The sequence below is a fragment of the Heterocephalus glaber genome, unplaced genomic scaffold, assembly GCF_053883595.1.
Source record: "Heterocephalus glaber isolate CG9 unplaced genomic scaffold, H.glaber_assembly_v1.0 deba00001564, whole genome shotgun sequence".
Classification (NCBI taxonomy): domain Eukaryota; kingdom Metazoa; phylum Chordata; class Mammalia; order Rodentia; family Bathyergidae; genus Heterocephalus; species Heterocephalus glaber.
In genome coordinates this window covers 20558471-20582343 of record NW_028258351.1, presented here as the reverse complement: position 1 = coordinate 20582343, position 23873 = coordinate 20558471, and the positions used below count along the sequence as shown (strand labels likewise).

Below are 23873 nucleotides of genomic sequence, written 5' to 3'. Positions count from 1 at the left end.
CATATATTAAGTGTTGATGAGGATATGGGAAAACTGGAATCCTGACATGTTGCTGGTGGGAACATGAAATGGTGCAGCTGCTGAGAAATCACTCTGCCAGTGCCTCAAGAAAACCACAAGAGTTCCCATATGACCTAGTAATTCCATTCCTAAAGGAATAAAAGCAATCTCCACACAAAAAAACCTGTACACCAATGATCACAGCAGCATTAATCACAATAACCAAAAACTAAAAACAATTCAAATGTCCATCAATTGATGAATGAGTAAATAAAATTTGGTATGTTCACACAATGGAGTATTTACTTAACCACAAAAGAGAATAAAGCACTGATAAGTACTATAATGTGGGTGAACCATGAATACACGACACTAATTGAAAGAGGTTAGTCGCAAAGGGATATGTGTCTTATAATTTTATTTATAGGAATTGTAGAATAGGAAAATGTATAGCACTGAAAAATAGACTCTCTGCCCAGGCAAGAGTGGGGAATGGGGAGTGACTGCTAAAGGATACAAAGTTCCTTTTGAGGATGACAAAAATGTTCTAAGATTAATTTTAATGATGGTCACACCACAATAAAAACCACTGAATAGTATATTTTCCACAAGTGAATTGTATGGTATGTGAATTATATGTCAGAAATCAATATGTTAATAGTCAAAGCAGAAAAACTGTATGGTTATTTTGCCAGGCATGGTGGCACATGCCTATAATCCCAGCACTTGGGAGGCTGAGGCAGGAGGATCAGCATGAGTTTGAGGCCAGCTTGGGTTCAAGTGAGCCCAAGTCAGGCTGTGAGTTCAAGTCAGCCTAAACTACAAAGCAAGACTCTGTCTCAAAAAAACAAAAAGAAAAATTGTATGATTATTTTGATTGACATATAAAGGATTAACATTCTACATATTCTTGTATAAAAAAATATAAAAAGAGTAAACCTCCCAGTACCTCAGGTATAGTCTTCTCTATTGAATACAATAAGGAATATCTCTCCACAACTAGTAGCAAACAACATATTCAATGATGACACCCTAGAAATTTTCTCACTTCATCAGGACCCAGACAAAGGTGCACTTACTATTATTATGGATCATTACTTGAAGCTCTGGCCAATGCAGTAAGACAAGAAAAATAAATAAAAGATTCAAGTATCGGGAAAGAAGAGTTAAAATATTCATGATTTGCGGTTTATAGCTGAAGTCCAAGAGAACAGAATTAACTAAGAACACTATGAGAACAAATTTTAAGAGTTCAGTAAAAATGCGGGTTGCAGAAACACATGAAAGTTACAGGAACTGTGGGCATATATATATATATATATATATATATATATATATATATATATATGTCAGTGACAGAGCACTTGCCTATTGTGCACAAGGTCCCTGGTTCAATTCCTAAGGGGGAGGGGGGGGGACAGTTTTCCTAAAATCAGCAATACTCAGGAAAGAAAATGAAAATGAAAAAATTCCCTTTCATAACAAAAAATTATAAATATGAGAACTTCTAAAAATATGATTCAAATATAAACAAATTTATAAACGAGTGAAGGACATAAAAGAAGACACAAATAAAAGGAGACATTTTACGCTTCTGCATTTTAAGACAAAATTAGAAAGTATCTAGTATATATCTATTAGAGTGACTAAAATTGAAAAGATGGGCACGGAACTGGAGAAACTAGAACACTCATGCACTGCTGGTATAAAGGTACAGTAGTGGGGCTGGGGATTTAGCTCAGTGGTTCTGGCGCCTGCCTTGCAAGCGCAAAAGGTCCCAAGTTCGATCCCCGGAGTAGTACGAATATTTGGAAAACAGTCTGGCTATTTAAGAAGTTAATCATACATCTAAGGCATCATTTAACCATTCCAGTCTTGGGAATTTAACCCAAAGAGATAAAGGCATATGTTTACATGAAGATGTACACAGAAATGTTCACCATTACTTCATCTGTAACAGCCAAAAACTGAAAACAACTTCAATGTCCAACAGCAGGGAATTAAACAAATTGTGGTATATCTATATAATGCGTTATCAGTCACATACATCATGGATGAACAAATAACCCAAATAATGCAAAGTGAAAGAAACCAGATCAAAAAATACACTCTATATAATTCTATTTATATAAAACTCTAGGAAAGTCAAACTAATATACAATAACAGAAGGCATAATAGTGGCAAGGAACAGGAAGGATCACCAAGAAACATTAGGAAACATTTTGGGCTGATGGATATGTTTATTTGTCGTAGTTTTGGGGCACTAAAATTGAACTTAGGTTTCACACATGCTAGGCAATCTCTTTACTACTGAGCCACATGCCAAACCCAATATGTTCTTTATCTTGATTGTGGTGATGATTTCATAAATGTCTTAGTTACTTTCTCATCACTGAGACACAATACTCAATACCCACAAATTAAAGAAGAGGTTATTTTGGATCACAGTTTGAAGAGGTTTTTGTTCATAGTCAACTGGCTCCAAGGCAGGGCAGCATGGCAGAAGGGCATCACAGAAGTTTGCTTAAGGCATGGCAGGCAGGAAGCAGAGAGATCAAGAGGGAGGGAAGGAAGGAGATAGACCCTTCCAGGCCACACCCCAGTGACCCATCTCCTCCAGCCAGGCTTCACTTCCTAAATCACATTTAGCTATAAACTCATCAGTGGACTAATCTATGATGAGTATCACATCCCCAAGATCCAATCACCTCTCAAAAGCCCAACCTATGAGCATATGAAGCTTTGTGGGGGCATCTAGATATAAACCACAGCAATAGGTAAATGCCTATCAAATCACACTCTTTAAATATGTGCAATTTTTGAATGGCAATTATATCTCAATAAATCTGTTTTTAAAATTCATCTGGAAGAATCAGAGAGAAACACAAAGTGCAGTTTATGATTTTCTCCAGGCTTATACTTTTGATACCGTAACAATCCTAAGAGATACATTTTTTAAAAATCAAATCCTTATACACAATGGTCATATTGATAGTCACAATCTAAAAATTACAGAAGTAATCAACTATCACTAAGTTCACGCTAACAATACTGTCATCAGGGGCTAGGGATGTAGCTCAGTGGTGCCACACCTGCCTGGTAAGCGCAAGTTCCTGAGTTCAATCCCCTACCCAGTGCCACACACACAAAAATACTGCCATCAAATTACCAAAGGCATTTGTAATGAAACCTGACAAATTTATCTAAAGCCAATTAATAAATAAATAAGAATAGTAATAAGAGCCAGACATGGTCTTGCATGCTCATAATCCCAGCACTTAGGATGCTGAGGCAGGAGGAGACTAACGCAGGAGAATCATCACAAGTTCAAGGCCAGCCTGGTCTACATAGTGAGTTCAAGGGCAGCCTGAACTATACAGCAAGCCCCTGTCTCAAAAAACCAAAAGAAAAAAAAAAGAATAGCAATGAGAACTGAAAAAGAATAAATGAGTAAAATACAAAGCATACCAGACATTGAAATGTACTAACTATCCAGGTAGGAAGTGACAGGGAAATAGATGGGTGAAACAAAATGGAAGATTCACAAACCAGATCCAAGTTCATATAATACTTGGGCATTTAATAAATACAGGATCTCAAATCAATGAGGAAGAATGATATTTTTCAATAGTTGTCACTGAGTGGCTAAATACTTGATTAAAAAAAAAGGATATCCTTACCTCACACCATATGTTGCAAGTAATTCCAGATGGATAAAAGATTAAAAATATATGACTTCAAGTTCTGACAACATGGTAGACTGAGATAATACAGAACCCCTACCACTGAAAACATCTAGAAATACTAGATGATACACAATTTTTAAAAATATTTTGGGCAGAGGATTTAGCTCAGTAGTTCCGCCACCTGCCTTGCAAGTGCAAGGTCCTGAGTTCGATTCCCAGTACCCCTCCCCCAAAAATTTAATGCACAGCAGATCTCATAAAAAATAAAGGAAATCCTCACATGCTAGAGGGAAAAAGAATCTGAAAGCCACAGTATTCAGAGAAACATCAAGGTCCAAGATGATCATGAGGTGAGAATAGAGAGGGAAAAGGGAACAGAGAGATGATGGCAAAGAAAGGTTGGTTATTAGACCCACAGATAGGCTAAAAGTCTTTGGGTGTGGGTTTCAGCACTCACATGCAGATAGGAGATGAGCCCTGCAAATGAGAGGTCTGCATTCTTTCTTTTATCAAATATTTAATGAGCTCCTACTTATTCCAGACCCCTTGTGAACAAAACCTCTGGCCTCACATAAATTTACATTCAAGCAAGTGTTACAAAGGAACAAGTGGAAGGATGGAAAGACAATGAAGAACATGAAAAATAAGTAAATTAAACAGTATGTTAGAAAGTGGTACACGTCACTGAAAAGAAGTTGGGCAGAATAAGAGTGATCTCACAAGTGTATGTGTGCACACACGTGTGTGTATATGTGTGTATGTGTGTGTGTGCATGTATAAGGGAAAGAGACAGACACAGATGGGGGAGCTCTTGCCAATACTAAGTAAGTGAGTCAGGGCAAGCCTCCTAGAGAAGTGATATTTAGCCAGGCATGGTGGTGCACACCTATAATCCCAGCATTGTTGGGAAGCTGAAGCAAGAAATCATAAGTTCAAGTCCAGCCTGAGCAATTTAGCAAGACCCTGTCCCAAAATAACAATGAAGGGCTGGGGATGTAGCTCAGTGCAAAGGCCCTTGGTGTAATCCCTAGTAAACGACAAACAAACAAGCAGACAAATAAAAAGAAGGTCAGTGCAAAAGTCCTGGGTTCAGTTCCTAGCACCACAAAAAAAAAGGGCTATTTGATCAAAGATTTGACATGTGGCTACATTTGCTGCCCACAGGCAAGCACCAGTACCAAGACTGGAAGAGGTATGCATCCTTGGAGTGTTAGAGCAGGGATATCTGAGGGCTGGAACAGAGTAAGCGAGAGGGACAATGCTAGGAGGTAGTACAAAGAGAAGCAGGGACTAGATCAGGCAGGCTCTGCAGCTATGGCAGGAACTTGGTGTTCCTCTGAGGGGGCAGGGAGCTGATACACAGGCAATCAATCACCTCTGGCTGCTGTGCTGGGAAAAGACCAGTGGGGAAAAGGGACAACTGTAGCAGCAATCCAGGTGACAAAAACCTGGACCTTCCAAATGCACAAAGTGAAAGGAAAACTACAAATTTTTGCCCACCAGTCCAAGATTACAGGAAAACTTTGTCTCCACCCAAAGTTCTGAGTAAAGGGGGGAAAAAAAAAGTCAATAATAAATGAGAATGATACCCCAGGTCTGGGGAGGTCTGGAGGCCAAGTGCATACTCCTCATTTGATATAAGAATTTCCAAGATGATTAATTAATGGAAAGAGTGCTCCCAGTCCAATAATACCTCTAAAATGTTTGGTAGAACTGATGCAAAAGCACTGGATAGGGGCATTTCCATAACTAAGACCAGCAGGATTTCCACAAAATCCCATATAAAGATAAGCTGCTAGTCAGAAGTATAAAATACGTAAGGAAATAATTCACCATGAGCAAAGGTCAGCAGACAAAACAAGCAGGAGGATTAGTACCCTCAAGAAGCTGAGATCATCCATCAAACTAACAAGGACCATAGGATAAACTATGTTGAAGACATTTATAGGGAATAATATTGAGCAAAAGAACTCAGATACTTAAGAGAACATACAGTATGGTTTCATTTATGAAAAGATAAAAAACAGGCAAAACTTAATCTATGGTGAGATGAGTCAAAATGGTGGCTACCATGGGGCAAGGGTATTTGGGAGGGGCTTTAGGGGGCCTTCTGGAAATGTTTTCTTTCTTTATGTCAGGGCTAGATACTTTTGTGAACGCATCTAGCTGAACACACATGAGTTGGAGAGATAACTGGCTACCTGACACTGGGCAGAGCAAAGAAGGAATAGGCCCCACGTCATCCCCTCCCAGTCCTTGGGAAGAACAAGGTGGTGCGAGCCAAAGAAACTGCCAGCAGGCTCGGAGGGCGGCCTCAAGAGGGCCTCCGGCGTGGGCTTGGGCAGTCTTTTGAGGGAGCTCCAATTGGAAGGGGCAGGGAGGAAAATGCATCAAGTTGTAGACCTGCTTCTAGGTGAGCACAGAATGAGGTGGGATGGGGAACGTAGAGGAAAAAGAGCTCCAGGAGGCGAGCGATGCACTACAATGCAGAGTATGGGTGCCGGAGATGGTCTTTGTAGCCCTTCATTTTACAGGAGAAAACTGAGGCCCAGAAGTACAGGAACATGCACCAAGCCCCTTTTGGTTCCCAGCATGAACAGCTCCCCCTGACAAGGTGTATACAGATTAAAACTGAGAAGCAGCCAGGCCAGCCTGGAGAAAAGCAAGATTCCAGAACCACACTGCCTAGATTCTAATTCCATCTCCACCATTTGCCAGCTATGTGGCTTTGGACAAGTTACCTAACCTCCATCATGTGTTTTAGTTTCTTCTCCTGTGCAATGGGGTACAAATGCAAAATTGTACAGCTACTTTCTACTAAATATATAACCACTATACACTAAAGCTGAACAGGCAGCTGACCCTGAAGACCTAGCAATTCCACACATTCCTGGCAGAAGTTGATTCCTACGTGCATCAAGACATGGACAAGTGCAGTCACAGCTGCGCTATTTTTAACAGCCAAAATCATGGGGGAAACCTTAGATATCTGCCCTACGTAGAATGGAGAAATATTATGCAATACATTTATAGCACAGAATTCTGGATAGCCATGAAATTGATAAAGTACTACTGCACATGTGTAAAAATCACAAAGGAAATATCAGAAGAAAGAAGCCAGCCAGGTGTAAATACACCTAATCCCAGCTACCTGAGAAAGTGAGGCAGGAAGACTGCAAATTTGAGGCCAACCCAGGCAATTTGGCAAGTCCCTGTCTCAAAATAAAATAAGAAGGGCTAAGCTATAGGAATAGCTCAGTGATAAGAGAACTTACCTACCAATGCAAGGCCTTGGGTTTAATCTCCAGGACCAGAAAAAAAGAAAGAAGCCAAAATACAATTTCATTTACACAAAATTCAAAAATGAAACCAACGCATGACGGATAAGTGGGGGGGCAGGATGACTAAAGGGAGTGCAGGCCAGCTTCTGGGGTGCTGGTGTATTCTTGATGTGGGTGCTAGTTATGCAGGTGTGTGCACTCTGTGACAGGTGATTTCGATAAACACTCAGGAGCTATGTGTTTTTCTCTATACATATCACACTGCATACATACCATCATAGACATTTACTCAATAATAATATTAGAACCCACCTCATAGGACTGTTATGAGAATTAAATGAAGTAATATGTATAAAGTGTTTGACAGAGATCACGGTAACAGTAGGGACTATAGAAACTCTTGCTGATGAAAGTCCTAAGTCTAGAATCCTCTGGGTCTCCTTCCTGTACCTGTTCTCTGAGCCCCCATTTAAGGTACAACACAAGGTGGTCTTGAGCTAGGTCTGCAAGCCACCAAGGTAGCAAAAGCACAGACAGCTTAAGTTATTTTCCCAAGCTTGCACTCCTGGTGAACCTGGGATTCAAATGCAAGCACCTGAAACCAAAGCCAACTTCTTTCATCAGAACTTCTCCTTACACAGTCTTCATATTTCATACCTTATAAAATAGAATTATGCTCTCACCTTAATTTAGAACTAAGCACTTTATGTGGATCACTTACATGTGAATCATATTTTTCTCCAGATATTTGTGATTAAAAAAAAAAGAAGAAAGAACAGCTCTCTAGCCTTAGTTAAAACAATACACTGCAGTGAGAAACATACAGGAATGCTCATCCCTCTTCTTTACTAGCATTTCTAGGTACCACGAAGGCAAATCTGCCCCTCAAAACATCGTTTCGATTTCTGTGGCTTGGAGTGAGAAGCAATTTTCTTCCTCATAGCAGCTCAGAAGGCTAAGCACTTTCTCACGGTGAATTCTCTCCAGGTCTGAGCAGCAGAGTAAGACAGGGCTGGGTCAGGGAAGAAAGAGTTGGCTGCAGTCAACCTGCCCACCTCTGAGGTTTGGCTTCAGGGAGAGGAAAACAAGTTGGCCACAGGGCCGAGGGAAGGGGGGCCAGTGTCTAACAGCCCTCCCCGGGGGGCTGCTCAACCCCAAGGTACTTTCATGTTTCAGATGCCAAATTCTGTATCTGTAAACACAATGTGTTTCCTTTTTCATGCTGGGATTGGAACGGTTATTGTTCAGCACTTTTTGCACCGGCCCTAATGTAAGCAGAGTGCTGAGGGCAGTGGCTTCTGAAGATTCCTTGTCCGCCAACACCACACAGATGTGGTTTTAAATGGAGGGAACAAGCTTGGGAGAGAAGCCCTGGGCATCTTGACCCTGTGCCAGGCTGGAGCAGAGATAAGCTTTTGTCTCAAAAGCCAAGGTGGTTTAGGAGGACCTGCCTGGGAACTTCCAAATGACCCTCTAGGAAGACCACATGACCATTCTGAGGGAACTGTGGTCTCTCAAGTTCTTGGCATATGGAAGAACACTAAAACACTACAAGCTGGCCATGGTGGCGCACGCCTGTAATCCCAGCACTCAGGAGGATCGCTGCAAGTTGAAGGCCAGCCTGGAACACATAGCAAGACCCAGTTTCAAAAAAATAAAATAAAATAACAAAACCACTACAACAGAACAAATCAAGGGGGAAAGTGTGATGTGGACGAAAATGTAGTGCTTCCCTGGTATGGAAGTCAAATCTGAAACCTGCTTTCCCTTAAGAACCTCAGCCTCTCCCCATGTTCTGGACACTTGGCACAGTTCCCCACTCTGGGGCCATCCACATGCACCACATAGCACTCATGGACAGGCATTACCCTCTATATGCACACAGCCTCCTCCACAACAACCTATTCCACCTGTACAGAGGGCATCTGCTTTACACTTCTTTACATCCCCAGACTCGACAGAGTCACCTGAACAGTGAAGGCTCCAGAAATGTCCATTTACAAGATATCCAGGCTGAGGGAGAGGGGGCAGTCAGACATAGGGAAGATCTTCTAAGATGAGTTATGGCAAAGTTTTCACATCATGGGCTAATTCTGCCTAAAGCGTAATGACTACCTAAGAAATTGAGAAAGATTCTAATACTGTAAGATCATTTCTGGACTCAGGAGAAAAGTACGCTACAATTAATTAGTGCTGTCTGCTCTGGTTTCAGAATGGAGGAGTCATGATGCATTTGCTAGGTACAGTAGTTCCCCCATGTCCAGGTTTTGCTTTCTGTGGTTTCGTTTACCTGTAGTAAATCACAGCCCAGAAATATTAAATGGAAAAATCCCAGAAATAAACAATTCTTAGTTTTAAAATGGGTAATGGCATCTGAGTAGCATAATGAAAGCTCAAGCTGTCCTGCTCCATCCTGCCTAGGATGTGCATTTTCTCTTGACCAACAGTACCCATAATGTATATGTTACCTACCCATTTTAGTCACTCAGTAGCCATCTCAATTATTTGGTCAACTGCTACAATATTGCAATGCTTGGGTTCAGGTAACCCTTATTTTTCTCAATAAAGGCCACAAAGTACAAGAGGAGAGACGTTAGAAATGCAGATATGCCAAAGAGAAGCCATAAAGTGCTTCTTTTAAGAGAAAAAAGTGAAAGGTAAAGTCACACACTGAAGTTGCTAAGATCCACTGAACACCATTTGGAGAGAGAGTGTATTCACATAACTTTTATTATAGTATAGTGTCATAATCATCCTGTTTTGTTTTTAGTTATTGTAGTTAATCTCTCACTATGCTTAATTTATAAGTTGAATTTTGTCATTCGTGTGTATATATAGGAAAAAACATAGCATAGATAGGGCTCGGTACTATGTGTGGTTTCAGGCATCCCATGGGAATCTTGGAACATACCCCTGTGGATAAGAGGGACTACAGTACTCACCACAGCAACTATAAGGAGGAACAGATGAAATCAGAAGCCCTGACAATTGTAATCAAGCAGGCAGGAAGTGTCCATCACTCTAGGATGCAAATATGGAATCTAGGACAACACACAGGCCCTCAGGAATCTAAGAGATCTATCTTATGTCCTCATTTAGGACTCAGTTGTCTAAAACTTAGATTTCAAAGCCAGCCACTTTAAAGATCCTTGTGGTCCTACAGATTGTCTAATTTAAGTGTGGAGCCTCTGGAATGTGTGAAAATTGGACACCATAATCAATAATCTCTCTTATCTGCAGGCAGAAAAGGACCCATGGCTAGCCAGAGCACCAGCCAGGAAGGGGCCCCAACTAAAACATGACCCTGTGTACAGGGAGCTGAGACCTCACCTAGGCTAATCCTGAATCCTCCAGTGAGCCACGCTTCTAGCACCTTCTTCCAGTCAGGCACTGACTATGTTGGGATGTATCCAGCGCATTATCTTCTGGCTTGCAAGATACTTGTCCAGTAGACTTACTTTCACTTCTGAACAGCCACCTCTTTACATAATCTGGAAGTCTGTTCTACTTGGAGAGCTGTTTCTCCTGGAACTCCTTTACGTACATAAGTGCAGTGCAACATGAATCCATCTCAACCTAACTGTAGCCAGTATATGAGTAACAATGGCATGTGGCCCAGGGGTCTCCAGGGATAGTCCCAACACTACAACTGAGGCAGACACACCTTTTTGTTCCTTGGTGGAACTCCTAAACCATCAGCACACCTGTCCCCCTAGACAGGACCTCCTCTTGTGTTTTGAGTGCCATCAGCAACCTCTGCAAAAATTGAGTCTTGGGGCAAGAGCTTAAGTGTTAGGAGAAAAAAGCTCTGAGAAGAGATAGAGCTAAACCTGTACCTGGCCAAGGCATCCCAAGAGTCGCTGATGGAAAGGAACTAGTACTTCTACAGGTAAGAAGTGACTACCAGAATCAGTCTGCCTTTTGACAATGGGGTAATTTACATAAGGTACTTAATTTAAAAAAAGAATTTCCTGGTTCTGGGGATTAAACTCAAGGCCTTTCACGTGCTAGGCAAGCACTCTACCACCAAGCTACATCCCCAGGCAGTTTTTAATTCTATTTCGAGACAAGGTTTTGTTAAATTGCCTAGGCAATACTCCTGTCTCAGCCTCCTGAGAAGCTGAGATTACAGGTAGGTACTGCCATACCTACTCATAAAGTACTTAACGTTTTAAAGGCAAATTGAAATCTACTTCTGCCTTTGCAATAGAGGTACATTTTTAGAGTAAGAATACAAGAAATGTAACATGGAACTCAGTACAATACACCAGTCAAGCCTCAGGACAGCAGATAGCTCTGGGCAAGCGTCCCTGTCTAAAGATCTGGCCCAGGCAACTCACTCATTCCAAGTGCTATTTAGAACAACAGTCCCTCAAAGTGGTATTATAATAGGACATGGCTTTTATGTGATCAGCCCTGGAAACAAAAGCTGCTGATACCCCCTGCTCTCTCCGATGGGCCCTGCAGGCCTGTCCACACTTAAGTCTTGTGTGTGTACAAACCGCCCTTTGGTGGCGGGGACATCTGTTTTTGAAAAGCTTCCATTCCTTGTGGCAATCTTATTAATTGAACAAAGCACACAGAAAGCACCTCATACAATGCCTGGCCCTCAGTAGGGGTTTGTGGTCTGTCTTCGGGACGTAACCTGACAACCACCTGGGAATGACATTCTAAACTCCGCAGTTTCCCGGCCACCCAAACCAATGCCACGCCTCCTGAGGCTGTGGAGACCACAAGGGCTTCCACACGACAGGCAAAACACTGTGCACCGCTCTCCAAGTATGAGGCTTAAGTCCTGAGCATTTCAAAAGCCCTCCGAGACCTCCCGTCTCCCTATAATGAAAGGCACTGCAGAAACCCAAGGTATGATTATCACTTCTGAAAGGAAGAAAAAAATACTGGCTCACAAAACATCCGTACTTGTGCATCCACAGATAAGGCTGTTTTATAATCCAGTTCCCCAGAGAGCCATTTATTTTGGTGAAGCCCGTGTGCATAGCAGACACTGTAGAAGCCATCAAGATAACACGAGTAACAACCCAGTGGACTTTTGAAGTGTAAACATAAAAGTCTCTATTAAGAATACAATGTTGGTTTAATCCCAAGACAAAAAATTTACTTAATGAAAAGCACAACTCATCTCAAGAAGGAAATATCGATACCAGCTGTGAGTAGAAAATGAGGGGATTCCTTCCAGGGAACATCTGAATTGAAACCCACTGCCTTTCCAATATTCACTATGGACATAAAGTCTGAAATACTTTTCTGAGGATCTCATTTTTCTCCAGGAGGAGGAGGTCAGAGGAGTCTGGGCAGGGCAAAAGGAGAGCCCGGCAGACCCTAGAAATACACAAACCAATGGCCCAGAAGGCCTTCCCCGACAAACTTACCTTCTTTCTCTGGGTGGAGCTGCAAGTATTGAGTACTGGCCTCCTCGCCTCAAGGGTCTCTGCTACCAGGTGCTAGTAAGACCCTGACTCAAGCACACTGCAGTGCCACTTTTAGCCGCTTTCTGTATTCTTTCAATATATTCTGGTGAAGCAGTGGGATGGTAAGGAAGGTGAGAAGACATGGCCTTCTTAAAGAGGACTTTTAGATTACCAGCTGTGCTTTACTACCTTTGAGAAGGACCACATGCTCTGAAATGAAGAATTGGCCATTGGCCACACTTGTGGATGCCAAGAACCCACAGCAAAGTATTTATACTCTCTTCACTTACAGTCCTTCCTCCCAGCTCCCCCAAGGCCCACTGGCTAATATTGAAGAAAACTTCTTATATACAACTTCATACTTAGATATGTTTGAGTATAATGAAAAACTAATGTGATAGAATGCAACGCAACACAACTAGGGAACGACCTCCAGTGCTGGCAAAAAGTAACAGGTTGTTTCAGTTTTTCTCCTATACTCGGATAAGTAACAGCTATTTATTCATCTAATCATTTACTCAATCATCTTTCCATCCATCCATTCTGAGAGGCAGCAGAGCAAATGCAATAAACCAAAGCACAAAAATCAGGCCAGAGTTCCAGCTCCCCCACCTACTATGAGGTTTAGGTAAACCTTTTAATGTCCCTAGGCCATAGTTTCCTCATCCCTAAAATAAGGACAATAATGGTGCTTATTATTAACACAGTCACAATTATTAAATGACTAAATTAATGTGAGTGCTTGGCAAAGAATAAACCCTCAAAGGTTAATCACCATAATGGCAGGAATTATGATAATTACTATGACTATTAAAAAATACACTCATCCACAGCTATGTACAAGGCTCTGGACGAGACATCAAATAATTTTAGCCTTCTGATTTTGCAAGGATCTTTAGCAGGGCATTGGATTTCTCATGGCAACACCTTCAATATAAACTCCCTTGTTTGCCAGGGACGAGGGTGGGCCCAAGCACCACAGCCATTTACAGCGTGAGACCACGCCCCTCCTCAAAGCCATGTTTAAACAATTATGAGCATTATGTTGCAGGTACCCACGGCCATAGGAGGCCAGCCCAGCACAGTGCTCATCTTGCAGAGGCGTCTTTTGTGGGGGTTTTGGATTACAGCTGGGCAATGCAAAGCCATAGAGTGAGTAGCAAAACGAGTTTTCATAAGCTCAAATTGTCACAAACTAGGCACGGGCTCATGCTGACATCCCCATAGTAAGATTAAACAGCATGCTTCGTCAGGCACTAAATACTAACACAGCTCCAACGTCAGGGGGACACTGATTAAAACTGATGTCAATAATTTATGAAACACAATATGGTCTTCAGATGCTCTTTTGAAAAAAAAAAAGAGAGACAGCTTAGAAGGAGGAAGAGAAAAAAAGCCTAGCAACCCAGGTGGTTTAAAATTGTTCACGCATTTTCCCTTGAATGTAGACACCTACAACATGCGTGGGTGTTTCTTTACACAGAGAATATAAGTGCACATGTGTATATAAAAGCATGTGAACGTGGCTGATACATATGGGTGGAAGAAAGTACTTAGTTATTCCACTGAGGACTGTCAAGGCTATAATGTTATAGTCTTGTCTTTCATATTGTTTCTAGAGTTTGTTTTTTTTCAAGAAGAAATCCAAAATTGTATTAAAAATAAAATTGGGCTTCACAAGAGTTCACATTTTTTTCTGTAGAGAAACCGACATTGAAATAACAGCAGAAATGAAAGCCGGAGGAAAGAAAGCATGTAGGCTATGTGCATTTCTTAGTAATCTGTAAGTATATCAGCCCTACGTAGAAAGACTATTCAGTCAAATAACCCCAACATGTTCTAAATTTCTAGGGATATTTTTAGCGGGAAGTGAAGACTAATCTAGGGAAGTATGCCATTTTAGTCTACTATAAATCATGTCTCATATTTCATAAAAGCAAAAGCAGAATGACAAAGTGATAATGCCCCATTTTTATCAGGACTGATTTTTGGAATTAAAAAAATGTACTTTACTATGTCTTGTTTGTAAATAGTCTGGGTAGCTTGACTTTATGTGTCAACAGTGTAAAATTCACAAGATGGGACAGTGTGTGTGGGGGGGGGTCTGAGTCTCTGACAGTATAAAGTTGGTGTTTGAAGGATTTATTAATGCTTTTTCCTAGCACAGTATCCCTTAGTATCTCAGAACACCTGTCAAATACTAATTCGTTCACGTATCTCCACTAAAGGACCTTTTCATAAAAAGCTTGACCTTTAATGGTAAATCACTCCTAAATTGTCCTTGCTGGTTTTCTCTTTTACAGAATGATGGAAAAATCACTAAGACTTCAATTAAGACTTTATGGGAACTTCAATCTGATGTTTCCAGTTATATCTACAAGATATCAGAACATCTATTCAAAAAGGAAACTATAAATAACTTTAACAGAGTTGAATTGGTTTTGCTTTAATGAAATGACTGAATAATTGACAAGATTTAAAGATATTTTACTCAGAATTAAAATAACTTCAGTAAAAACCAGAAAAATATCTTCTGCCCATCATTTGTCATGTAGATTATGTACTTATTAGGCTTAATTAAACTTTTTGAACCAAAACACTTGCTAATTACTAGTTAATATGTTGACTGCTCAATTTGGCAAAAAAAAAAAAGGTCAATCCAATTTGTGTACATAGTGCTTTGGTGGAAAGACAAAATATCCTAAACTATAGATTATTTCAAGTGCTCAACTATACTTGTAAGAAATACAACTTATGTCTTCAGGCCCAAAGTGACAGGGAGAGATGGGGGTGGTGAGAATCTGAACAATGCCAAGACTAAGAGGAATCTTCAAGCCAGTAACATTTTTCAGGACATTCAGTTCATTTGCCTCAATGTTTTCACTTCCATTTGTCCAATTAGGCCCTGTTAGTGACCATACAAGTCATCTTTCATACGTATATACCAAAAAAAACTGATAGCAAAACCCTGGGAATCCCTTTAAATGTCAATAAAGGGTTTTTACACACAAAAGGAAGAAAAGAAAAGAAGAAAGGAAGGGAACAGATGAGATGAGAAAAACCAACACTTCTGAGGGAACTGAGCAGATCAAAGGAACTTAATTCTCCAAGACCACTAAGTCTGGGTATAACTACTCTGCAGACTCCCGAAAAGTCTCTTCAAACTGGAAGCCAGTTCTGCCCCTTGAAGGATGAGGATGAACAATTAGGTCTGCAAAAGCGGGTCACGGTGAGTAAAAATGGAGGCTCCTTCATGCAACAGGAGGCGCGGGCGTCTGCAGACCAGGGCGCCTTGCCTGGGCCTCTGTACTGAGCCGACCCTCTAAGACATGTTTTCCATTCGCTTGCTCAAAAGTCTGCATCCGCAGTCATGAGGCACAAACTATTCGACAACAACATGACACAATTAATCAGAAGCAGACGTTAAAACGTGTGTCTGTGGGGACCAGCAAACTGCAATGTGCTTCAGAGGATGAAGCAATTGAACAGATTCACGCTGGCTCTTTGGGATTGGGGGGAGGGGTGGGGAAGGAAAGAACTATATCTTCACAAAAGATGCTCACCAAATGGCACATAGATGGGCTAAAATGATTTTTCATTATAATCTATGTGGGATTTGGAAATTTACATCTCACACTGAACAACTCTCTCTCCCCCATTCCCAACCCTCTCTCTCTCCCCCATTTCCCCTCTCTCTGGGGAGTAACAAATAGATGCCAGAGAATTTCTGCACCAACAAAGTTGTACAATTCAGAAGGAGAACGTATGTATCCTTTTTATAGCATCATTTCTGATCCAGGCTTATTCACCAGTGCTCGGTTTTGACAGATTTCTCTTTCAGGAATTAAAACTCCATTAAAAATCCAGACCCTGGGCCCTTAGTTAATTCAAAACTGTTCAATTGCACCAAACCCTGAAGCTAACAAAAAAATCTGGTTTACTTCCTTTTATGGGGACTAGGATTGAATTAGTTTAAAATAGTTACTGAACCCTCCTTTGTAATCTGTAGATAGTAATTAATTGAAATCACATCACTCTTCTTTTGCTAACACAAACACGCTGTTCAAGAGAAACGGAAATTTTTCAAACCGTAAAAAGACAAATGGAGGGTGCAAGAGTGATATTTGCCGGATGTTGAATTGGCCCCGAACTGCAGAGTGCTCTCTGCCTTCTCCCAAAGGATTAGTAGTTACGGAGCTGAAACTTCCTGGGAACAGGGACAGGGTCCCCAACTGCGCGCCCAGCTGCAGCCCTAGGAAAGGGGGATGGGATAGAGATGACTCCCAGGGACTAGCCAAACTGAGAGGGAGGCAATGAAAGTGTTTCCACAAAATTTCTCCAACTCCCACTCCCAACCCCCGGTAGCATTTCTCTCACTGCTTCTTGGCTTCGCAGAGGGCACTGGGCGCAAACCCGGGTGTCCACTTCGAGCGCCACTCGAGCCCCGTTCTCAGCCCTCTCAGGACTTGGACATCCCTGAACACGCTTCCTGCTGTTCCTCCCATGTCCCCCACAACCCGAAACCTTAAGATACAGCTGTTTCTGCGATGCCCAGAACCTACCGCTTCGAGGCCTGGGAGCCATTTATCGCGTCCCCACCCACCGCCCGCGTCGCCGCGGCGCCCCACTCACCCACGCACTCGTTGGCCTCGCGGGCCGTGGCGCGCTGCCAGGGTCGGTCGTAGTGAAACGGTTTGCAGCGATCGCATTCCGGGCCCGCCGTGTTGTGCCTGCAGTCGCACACCAGGCTGTCGTCGCGGTCGCGCACGCAACGGGCCGCGTGGCCATTGCACTTGCAGCGGCCGCCCACCTGCAAATCGGACACAGCATAGAAGTACGAGTCGCGCGCCAGCTCCGAGTCGTCTTCGTTCTCGTCGCCAAACGTGTGCAGGCGGCTGAAGGCCACACGGATGTCGGTGGCTGTGACCCAGTCCTGCAGCACCGGAGAGTTGTCGAAGTCGTGTGCCGAGGGCCGCCCATCCAGAGTGCTGAAGGCGATGAGGCCGCCAGAGAGCGGGCGCATGTCGGTGTGCGAGTCGGTGCACACGGCCTCCTGCTCGTTCTGCTTGGTGACGAGCGCGCGGTGCGGCCGGTTGTACATCTTGCGGCACTGCGTGGAGTAGAACTGAAAGGGCACCCACGTGCGCCCGTAGTCCATGGACTTGTAGATGGCCATGGACTCGGGCCGTGGCGAGCAGAACTGCAGACTCACGTAGGTCACCTCGAACTTCTTCCCGAGTGACAGTGTGAGCGTGACGTTGTGCGGGAACTGCAGGAAGTTCTCCGACTGCCAGCACGTCAGGTTGTGTGGATTGTTGAGGTCGGTGAGGAAGGCTGGTGGGTGAGCCTTCTTGGGGTCCGACGCGTTGCAGAGGTGGCACGAGCGCAGCCGTTCCTCGCCGCGCTCGCTCACCACACAGTAACGCGCCGGGGGCCGGCCACAGGTGCTGGAGACGCGCACGTCCTTGCCGAAGGCCGCATTGACAAAATCCGGGATGCAGCGGCGTGGGTGGCCGTTCTCGTCCGAGCAGGGGTCCGGCTGCGCCGCCTGGCCCGCAAACATGCTGAGCCCGGGACCGCCGCGCACCGCGCCCACCAGGCACGCCAGCGCGACCAGCGCTGCCAACGCCTCCCACACTGCGCGCATCATGCTGCCTCCAGCTCGCCCCGGCCCCGCCGCGCCGAGGAGTCGGTCTGCCCGCCGCAGAAGGCGCCTGCGGAGAGAGGGGAGCTGCGCTCAGCCAACCCGCCCCGCGCCCTCCGGCCCTCAGTGGAGTGGTGGCCGGGTGTGCGGGCCAATGCCAGGGAGCAGAGCACCAATCCCGCGGCAACGGCCCGCCTCGCTCCCCTAAAGTTCCGGAGGCAGGCGAGTTGGGGCACCTCCAAGCCCGCACTGCCCGTGCCCCTTCTTCCTCGCCGGTGAGCCAGGGCGGCGGGCGAACGCTCGCGAGTTTCCCCGCCTCCACGCCGCCCAAGGGGCATCCCCACGCCCGTCCGCCCGTCCGCAGCCAACCCGCCTTGCACCCCAAATCTCAGTCGCAGGAGAGCTCGGGGTCCCCCAACCCCGCACATCCCTTGCCTCTCCGTCCCGCAGCCCTGGGGTCCCTCTCTGCTCCCCCCGATCGCGTCCCCGCTGGGGAGACCGTGCTCGAGACTTTACCTCTAGCGAGGGCAAAAGAAAAAGAAAACTTTGTCTGGCCCCGGCTGGGGGGGCCCCGCACGCCGGACGTCGGAGAGCCTCTTGCGGGCGCGTCCAGCCTCAGCGCGGGCTTGGCAGCTCCATGCCCGGAGCGGTCGCCGCTGTCCCGGCCCCAGCCCAGGCAGCCACCGCCGCCGCTCTCGCTCGCTGGAGTGACGACGCGACCGCCGGGCTCCCTCCGCTCCCGCCGCGGTCGGAGTGCTGCCCTGCCCGCGCCCAGAGCTCACACACACACTCACGCTCGCTGGCGCGCACTCACACACGCACGCACGCCCCCGAAGGCTCCGCCGCCTCAGCCAGCGCTGGGAGCGGGGGGCGGAGGGGGGAGCGGGGGCGGGGCCGCCGGGTGGGGCGCCGGCCAATAACGTCGGCGAGCAGCCGCCCGCTCGCGAGCAAAGTTTTAACCCCGGGAAAGAAGAAAAGTTAAAGGGAACCGGCCCGGGACGCAAGCGAGGGCGAGCGCGAGGGGGTGGGAACTGGGGGAGCCCGAGAAAGAGCAGCAGAGACAAAGAGAAAGCCAGAGCAGCGCCCAGGGAAACCCCGGAGAGAGGGCCGGCCCGGCGCGCACCCCGTCTCCCGCGCTCGGTGCAGCCCCGGACCCCCGCGCCCGGGGGAGCACGCAGGCGGGGGGGGGGGGGGGACGACTCCTGATCCCAGCCAAACACATCTGTGTTTGTTTTCTTTGCTGTGCCGAGGTCGGGCCTTCCTCTAACCCGGCCTGACGTCCCGGTGGCACCGCGCTCAAGGCCGTGTCCCTATGGGCACGCAGCCCCGGGGCGTGAGGAAGGGGAGAAGGAAGTGACCTCTGCCTGCTCCTTACTCCTGCCCAAGGGCCTGGTGAGGGGGCTGCTTGTCCTAACCCCCAACCCCAGAGCTGTCACTATGCCTTGGGCCTATTGTCCAGAAGGAGGCTTCTCGCGTGCCAGGGTACTGTGGTGGGCAGTAGGCTGAAGGGTTAAGTATGCATCTGGATACTGGCTAGCGCCACTCAAAGGTCGTCTACCCAGCCCTCCAGATAAGCCCCGAAGGGGTTTATTGGTACCTCCTCACTTGCATTTTTAAGGGTGCTTTGGAACACTAGTATCTCATGGGATCCCCACAACTTGGCAGCATAGTTATTCCATTTTACAGGTGAGGATACTGAGATCTCAGAAGGTTGAAGAAACTTACCCAACATCTCTCAGCTAGTAAAAATCAAATGGAGAAATAGAAACTCGGATTCCTAGCCAGATATGGTGGCATTCTCCTTTAGTCCCAGGAACTCTGGAGGCTAAGGCAGGAGGATTGCTTGAACCCAGGAGTTCAAGGCCAGCTTGGGCAACATAATGAGAATGGGGTATGGGGGGAACCTGGGCTCCTTGCTCTCCATTGCATTTGTCAAATGGCTGATCCCACTCGATTATAGACTCATGGAGCATCCTGGGAGCCACTAAACTCATCCTTCTGGCCTCATTGTTACCTAAACAAAAGGACTGAGGACAGTGACAGTATCCTTTGATTATCTTGCTGCAGCAGCCAAAGGGCTTAGGGGAAAGGATCTACTGTGCTGAGCATTTGGAACCACATTTCTTTTGGTTTATTTCTTAGCTGAAGAGTGTGACCCAGTAACAGACCTGAAGGGAAAAGCCTCAGGTCCTGGTTCTGGTCCAAGGGCTGTCTTGCCCCATTCATTAGTTCCATTAAATGCTTCATTTTGTTTTACTGGCATCTTCATATGCCCTGAAAATCTAAATAGGGGCCTCATGCTTGTCTGGCTCAGCTCAGTGTCTTGGGAAGAAGGCCTTTCCTAGCCTTCCCCAGTCTGTGAGAGCAGGCCACCCAAGCCAGTTCTTCCAGGAAAGGAGGCTCACCACAGCCCCAGGAAATAAATCCATTTCATCTCAGGACAGCCTGGATTCACCCTCTCCTGGGAGTAGCTCTTCAGCTTTGCCTTTGTGTGCCATTTACCACTCTGTTCTGTTTATTTATGCCTTGCCTTGTGGCAGAAAGGATTTCAGGTGACTTACAAGGGTACTTAAAATATGGCAAGATAACATAAATTAGAAGTGAAGTGAAAGGAAATAAAATAGTTAACCATTGCAGACTGTGAAATCCCAACAGTATAGTGAAAGACACCATAGCATTTAGGAGGACACACTTTGCAGCCAGAGAACCTGGCTTTGAATGCTACTGTGTGACCCTAGCAGGCCTTTGCATCTTTCTGTACCTTGGGGTCCTTGTCTGTAAGGGGGACAAGGTTATCCACCTCATAGGATTTTGAACATCAAATGAATTGATGCATACGAATGTTATTGCTTATAATGCATGTACATACAATACATATTGTAGTTATGTAATACCCCTGAATGTATCTTGACATATATGGCTATGTAAATACACATAAAGCCATGTACAAGGTGTTATTAGTATTAAATTGCTAGAGCTATCCAGAAATTTTTAATTATTTAAGGAACATTCAATTACATGGAAAGATGTTCATGGCATATGAAATGAGAGAAAGCAAATTGAATATGCACAGTGTGAAGGCATTTTTACTTTTAAAAAGTCTGCATAAAAAGACAACATTGTTAACAGTGTATATCTCTGGAGAGTGTGACTACAGGTGATTTATCTTTCCTTGCATGTTCTCAGTTTTGTACAGTAAAATAAGAACAGCTAAGACAGGAAAGAAAAAGCAAGAGGGAAAACAAAGTAGAGAAGGGAATAATGCCAAAATGCACCCTGGGATAGCCTATTCTCCTCCTGTGGGTGGGCTACCAATTTGTCCCTAAGCTTTCCTACAACCAAAATGAAAAGGAGACCATGTCTGTTACACAATTCCCACTGTCCATGAGATAAAAACAGACCTATTGCTCAAGAGAACTACAACTATTCTTGGTACTAAAATGAAACGGGAATTTCTCCTGGGGGGCCTCATAAAGGGAACACAGTGTGAGGTAATGAGCAAATATCCCGGCAACATCCCCATAATAGTCACAACAGTGAGCTCCTAGGGCTGTTTCTGTCATGGCCCTCAATATAAGCTGGTGGCATTGCACCAAAACACAAGTCAGGGAAAGATATTCTGGGAAGGAGGGGTCTGAAAGAGACAAAATTGGGGCACTCAGCTCACTGCCTACCCAACCTAGAATATCTGCAAGACTGAATTCCAGAGAGCTTCACAAGCCTCCTTGCTGCATCGTTTCTGTCCACAGAGCTTTGATGGATCTTGCAGGGCAGCAAATTTGAAATTTTGTGCTGTGGAATGTGGCTCAGCTCCACTGCTAGCCAGGCTTGGGCTGTGATCTTCAGAAAGGCATGGGGGACACTCCCCACTTTTACTGTGGTCACTTAGGTCTAACCTTACCTTCTTTAGTGCTTTCTGTTGGGCAGGACTGTCTCACCACCTTGCAATTCAAGCAGTCTGTAATCTTCTGGAATACAGTAGAATATTGCTGCCTCTATACAAAATCCACCTGTCACTTTTACAGTTGGTCTACTTGCAATGGTGCACACAGCCCAGATGAAGCCTGTCTCTTTAGACTTTTGAAACTGGCTCTCTCTCTCTCCCCTCCTCCCTTCCTCCTTCTCTCTCTTCTTTTATCTCTTCTAGGCAAAAATGCTCCCAGTTAATGATTTCTTGTAGGACATGGTTTTCTGACTGCCTAACGGTCTCTCCAAGTGCCCTCTAATTTGTCAGTGTCCCTTCCTAAAGCATGCTTCCTTTTGAGGGGACAAATGAAAAAAACAGATGTCTAAGTGCTGCAAGAGCTTCTCAAAGTGAGGGTTATAAATACACACCGGAGAAGGCACATCAGGCTCCGAGCAGCGCAGCAGGATCCTGGGTACAAACTGGAGTTCAAAACAACAGTGTGGTTCTTGGGTGAGAAAGCAAATTCCCAGGTGTTTGTGTAAGGAATGCATTAGGAGGGGGAGCTGCCATTCTTGGCACACTGCTTTACCTGCGAAGACCAACAACAGAGCACTCCGGGACAGGGAGAATTTTGAGAAAACCTAGGAGCAGCCACAGGAGGAGAAGGACTTGGAGACTCAGGGTGTCCTAGAAACCAATGGGCAACAGAGTTTTGAGGGAGGAGGGACAGGGAGCAGTGTCACATCCCTTACAGGTCAAGATAAGATCTGAAACGAGTGCTTTGGATTAAACTACAAGGAAGTCCTTAGTGACCTTGACTGGAAGTTACAGGGCAGTGGTGGGGACAGAAGCCAGACTGCCACAGGTTGTGGAGTGAAAGGGAGGTGAGAAAGTGGAGATAGCAGGTGTAGACAACTTCCAAGAAGTGTGACTACAAGTGGTGGGGGAGAGGGCCCAGCAGGAAGGTGACATGGCATTGAGGGAAGCCAGGGGCTTTTCATTGTTGTTTTTAAGATAAAGCTATTTGAACATGCCTAAATGTTGATAGGAAGGAGCCAGCAGGAGGAAAGAAGCTGAAGAGAGATAAAAGTATCCTTGTAAAATCAGCAATCAGGTGGTCCCAAGCTTCTCTTGTTTGAATGAAATAGGAAGTGACACCCATGCTGTGAGTGGAAGAGGGGCTAGGGAATTGAGGCTTGAGGACAGAGGAGCTGGATCTGGTCACTAGGGAGAGAGGACAATGCCCAGGAAGAATTAAAGGCCCTCCTGAGGTTGGTGGCCAGCTTGCAAAGTCGTGGGACACACACACTCCTCCTAGCAGTCCCTGTGTAGACCTAGAGAAAGGATAAGTGGATTAATCCAGATTGGAGGGTGTTTTCTGGGAGGTGGGACCAAAGAACAAGAGAGTGGAGACAAGGCTAAAGAGAAGGAAGTGAAGATAAGGTAGGGATAGCAGAGGAAAGAGAAGCCAAGAGTCTGGAGCCACATGTGGCTATTTCAGCTCCAGCTTGAATTAAGTCAAGTTAGTAACATGTAGAGCTCAGTTGCCCAGTTAGTTGTCCCTGGTTTAGACAGCATTGATAAAGAATAATCCCATCATTACAGGAAGTTCTCCCAGACAAGACTGGTATGGTGGATTCGGGAAGATGAAGAAGAGATGTGATGGGGGATTATGGATGTCTGGGCAAGGCAGTACAGAGGAGGAGCAGCTCTGGGGCTGGGCAGCACCCTCTGAGGACAAGGGAGGGGTCTTTGCCATGAAGCAGGAGGAAGATGGTTGGGTGGGCTGTCACCTGGTTATTAAAGGCACCTGGGGCCAGCATAGGGGCTTAGGGCAGGGATAAAAACTGAACCAGGTGCTTGTGTCCCCCGAGCAAGAGAAGAATGGAGACAGAAGGTGATTCTAAGGATGAGTTGCAGGAGGT

At 45.2% G+C, this 23873-nt stretch overlaps 1 protein-coding gene and 1 long non-coding RNA gene across 5 annotated transcripts in view; one reads left to right on the top strand and one right to left on the bottom strand.

Annotated features, from left to right (window-relative positions):
- Ntn1 (netrin 1) overlaps positions 1-23873 on the bottom strand; it is a 198851-nt gene that overhangs the window by 163420 nt on the left and 11558 nt on the right. The window contains exons 1-2 of one of the 3 annotated variants that reach the window (XM_087191822.1): positions 18558-18897; positions 17030-18111 (exon numbers count right to left, since the gene is read on the bottom strand). In XM_087191822.1, coding sequence (XP_087047948.1) covers positions 17030-18047 — 1018 coding nt within the window. In that variant the 5' untranslated portion in view covers positions 18048-18111; positions 18558-18897. Of the gene's footprint in view, positions 1-17029; positions 18112-18557; positions 18898-23873 lie in introns of those variants that run through there. The other 2 variants (XM_004857514.3, XM_021238312.2) reach the window with 2 other exon arrangements.
- On the top strand, positions 11663-14980 carry LOC110344393 (uncharacterized). Of its 2 annotated transcripts, none has more exons than XR_002386970.2 (3): positions 11663-12852; positions 14100-14180; positions 14701-14980. It is a non-coding gene; the product is annotated as an uncharacterized LOC110344393 (long non-coding RNA). The 2 variants fall into 2 exon arrangements; XR_015443241.1 differs by having other exon boundaries at positions 11672-11831.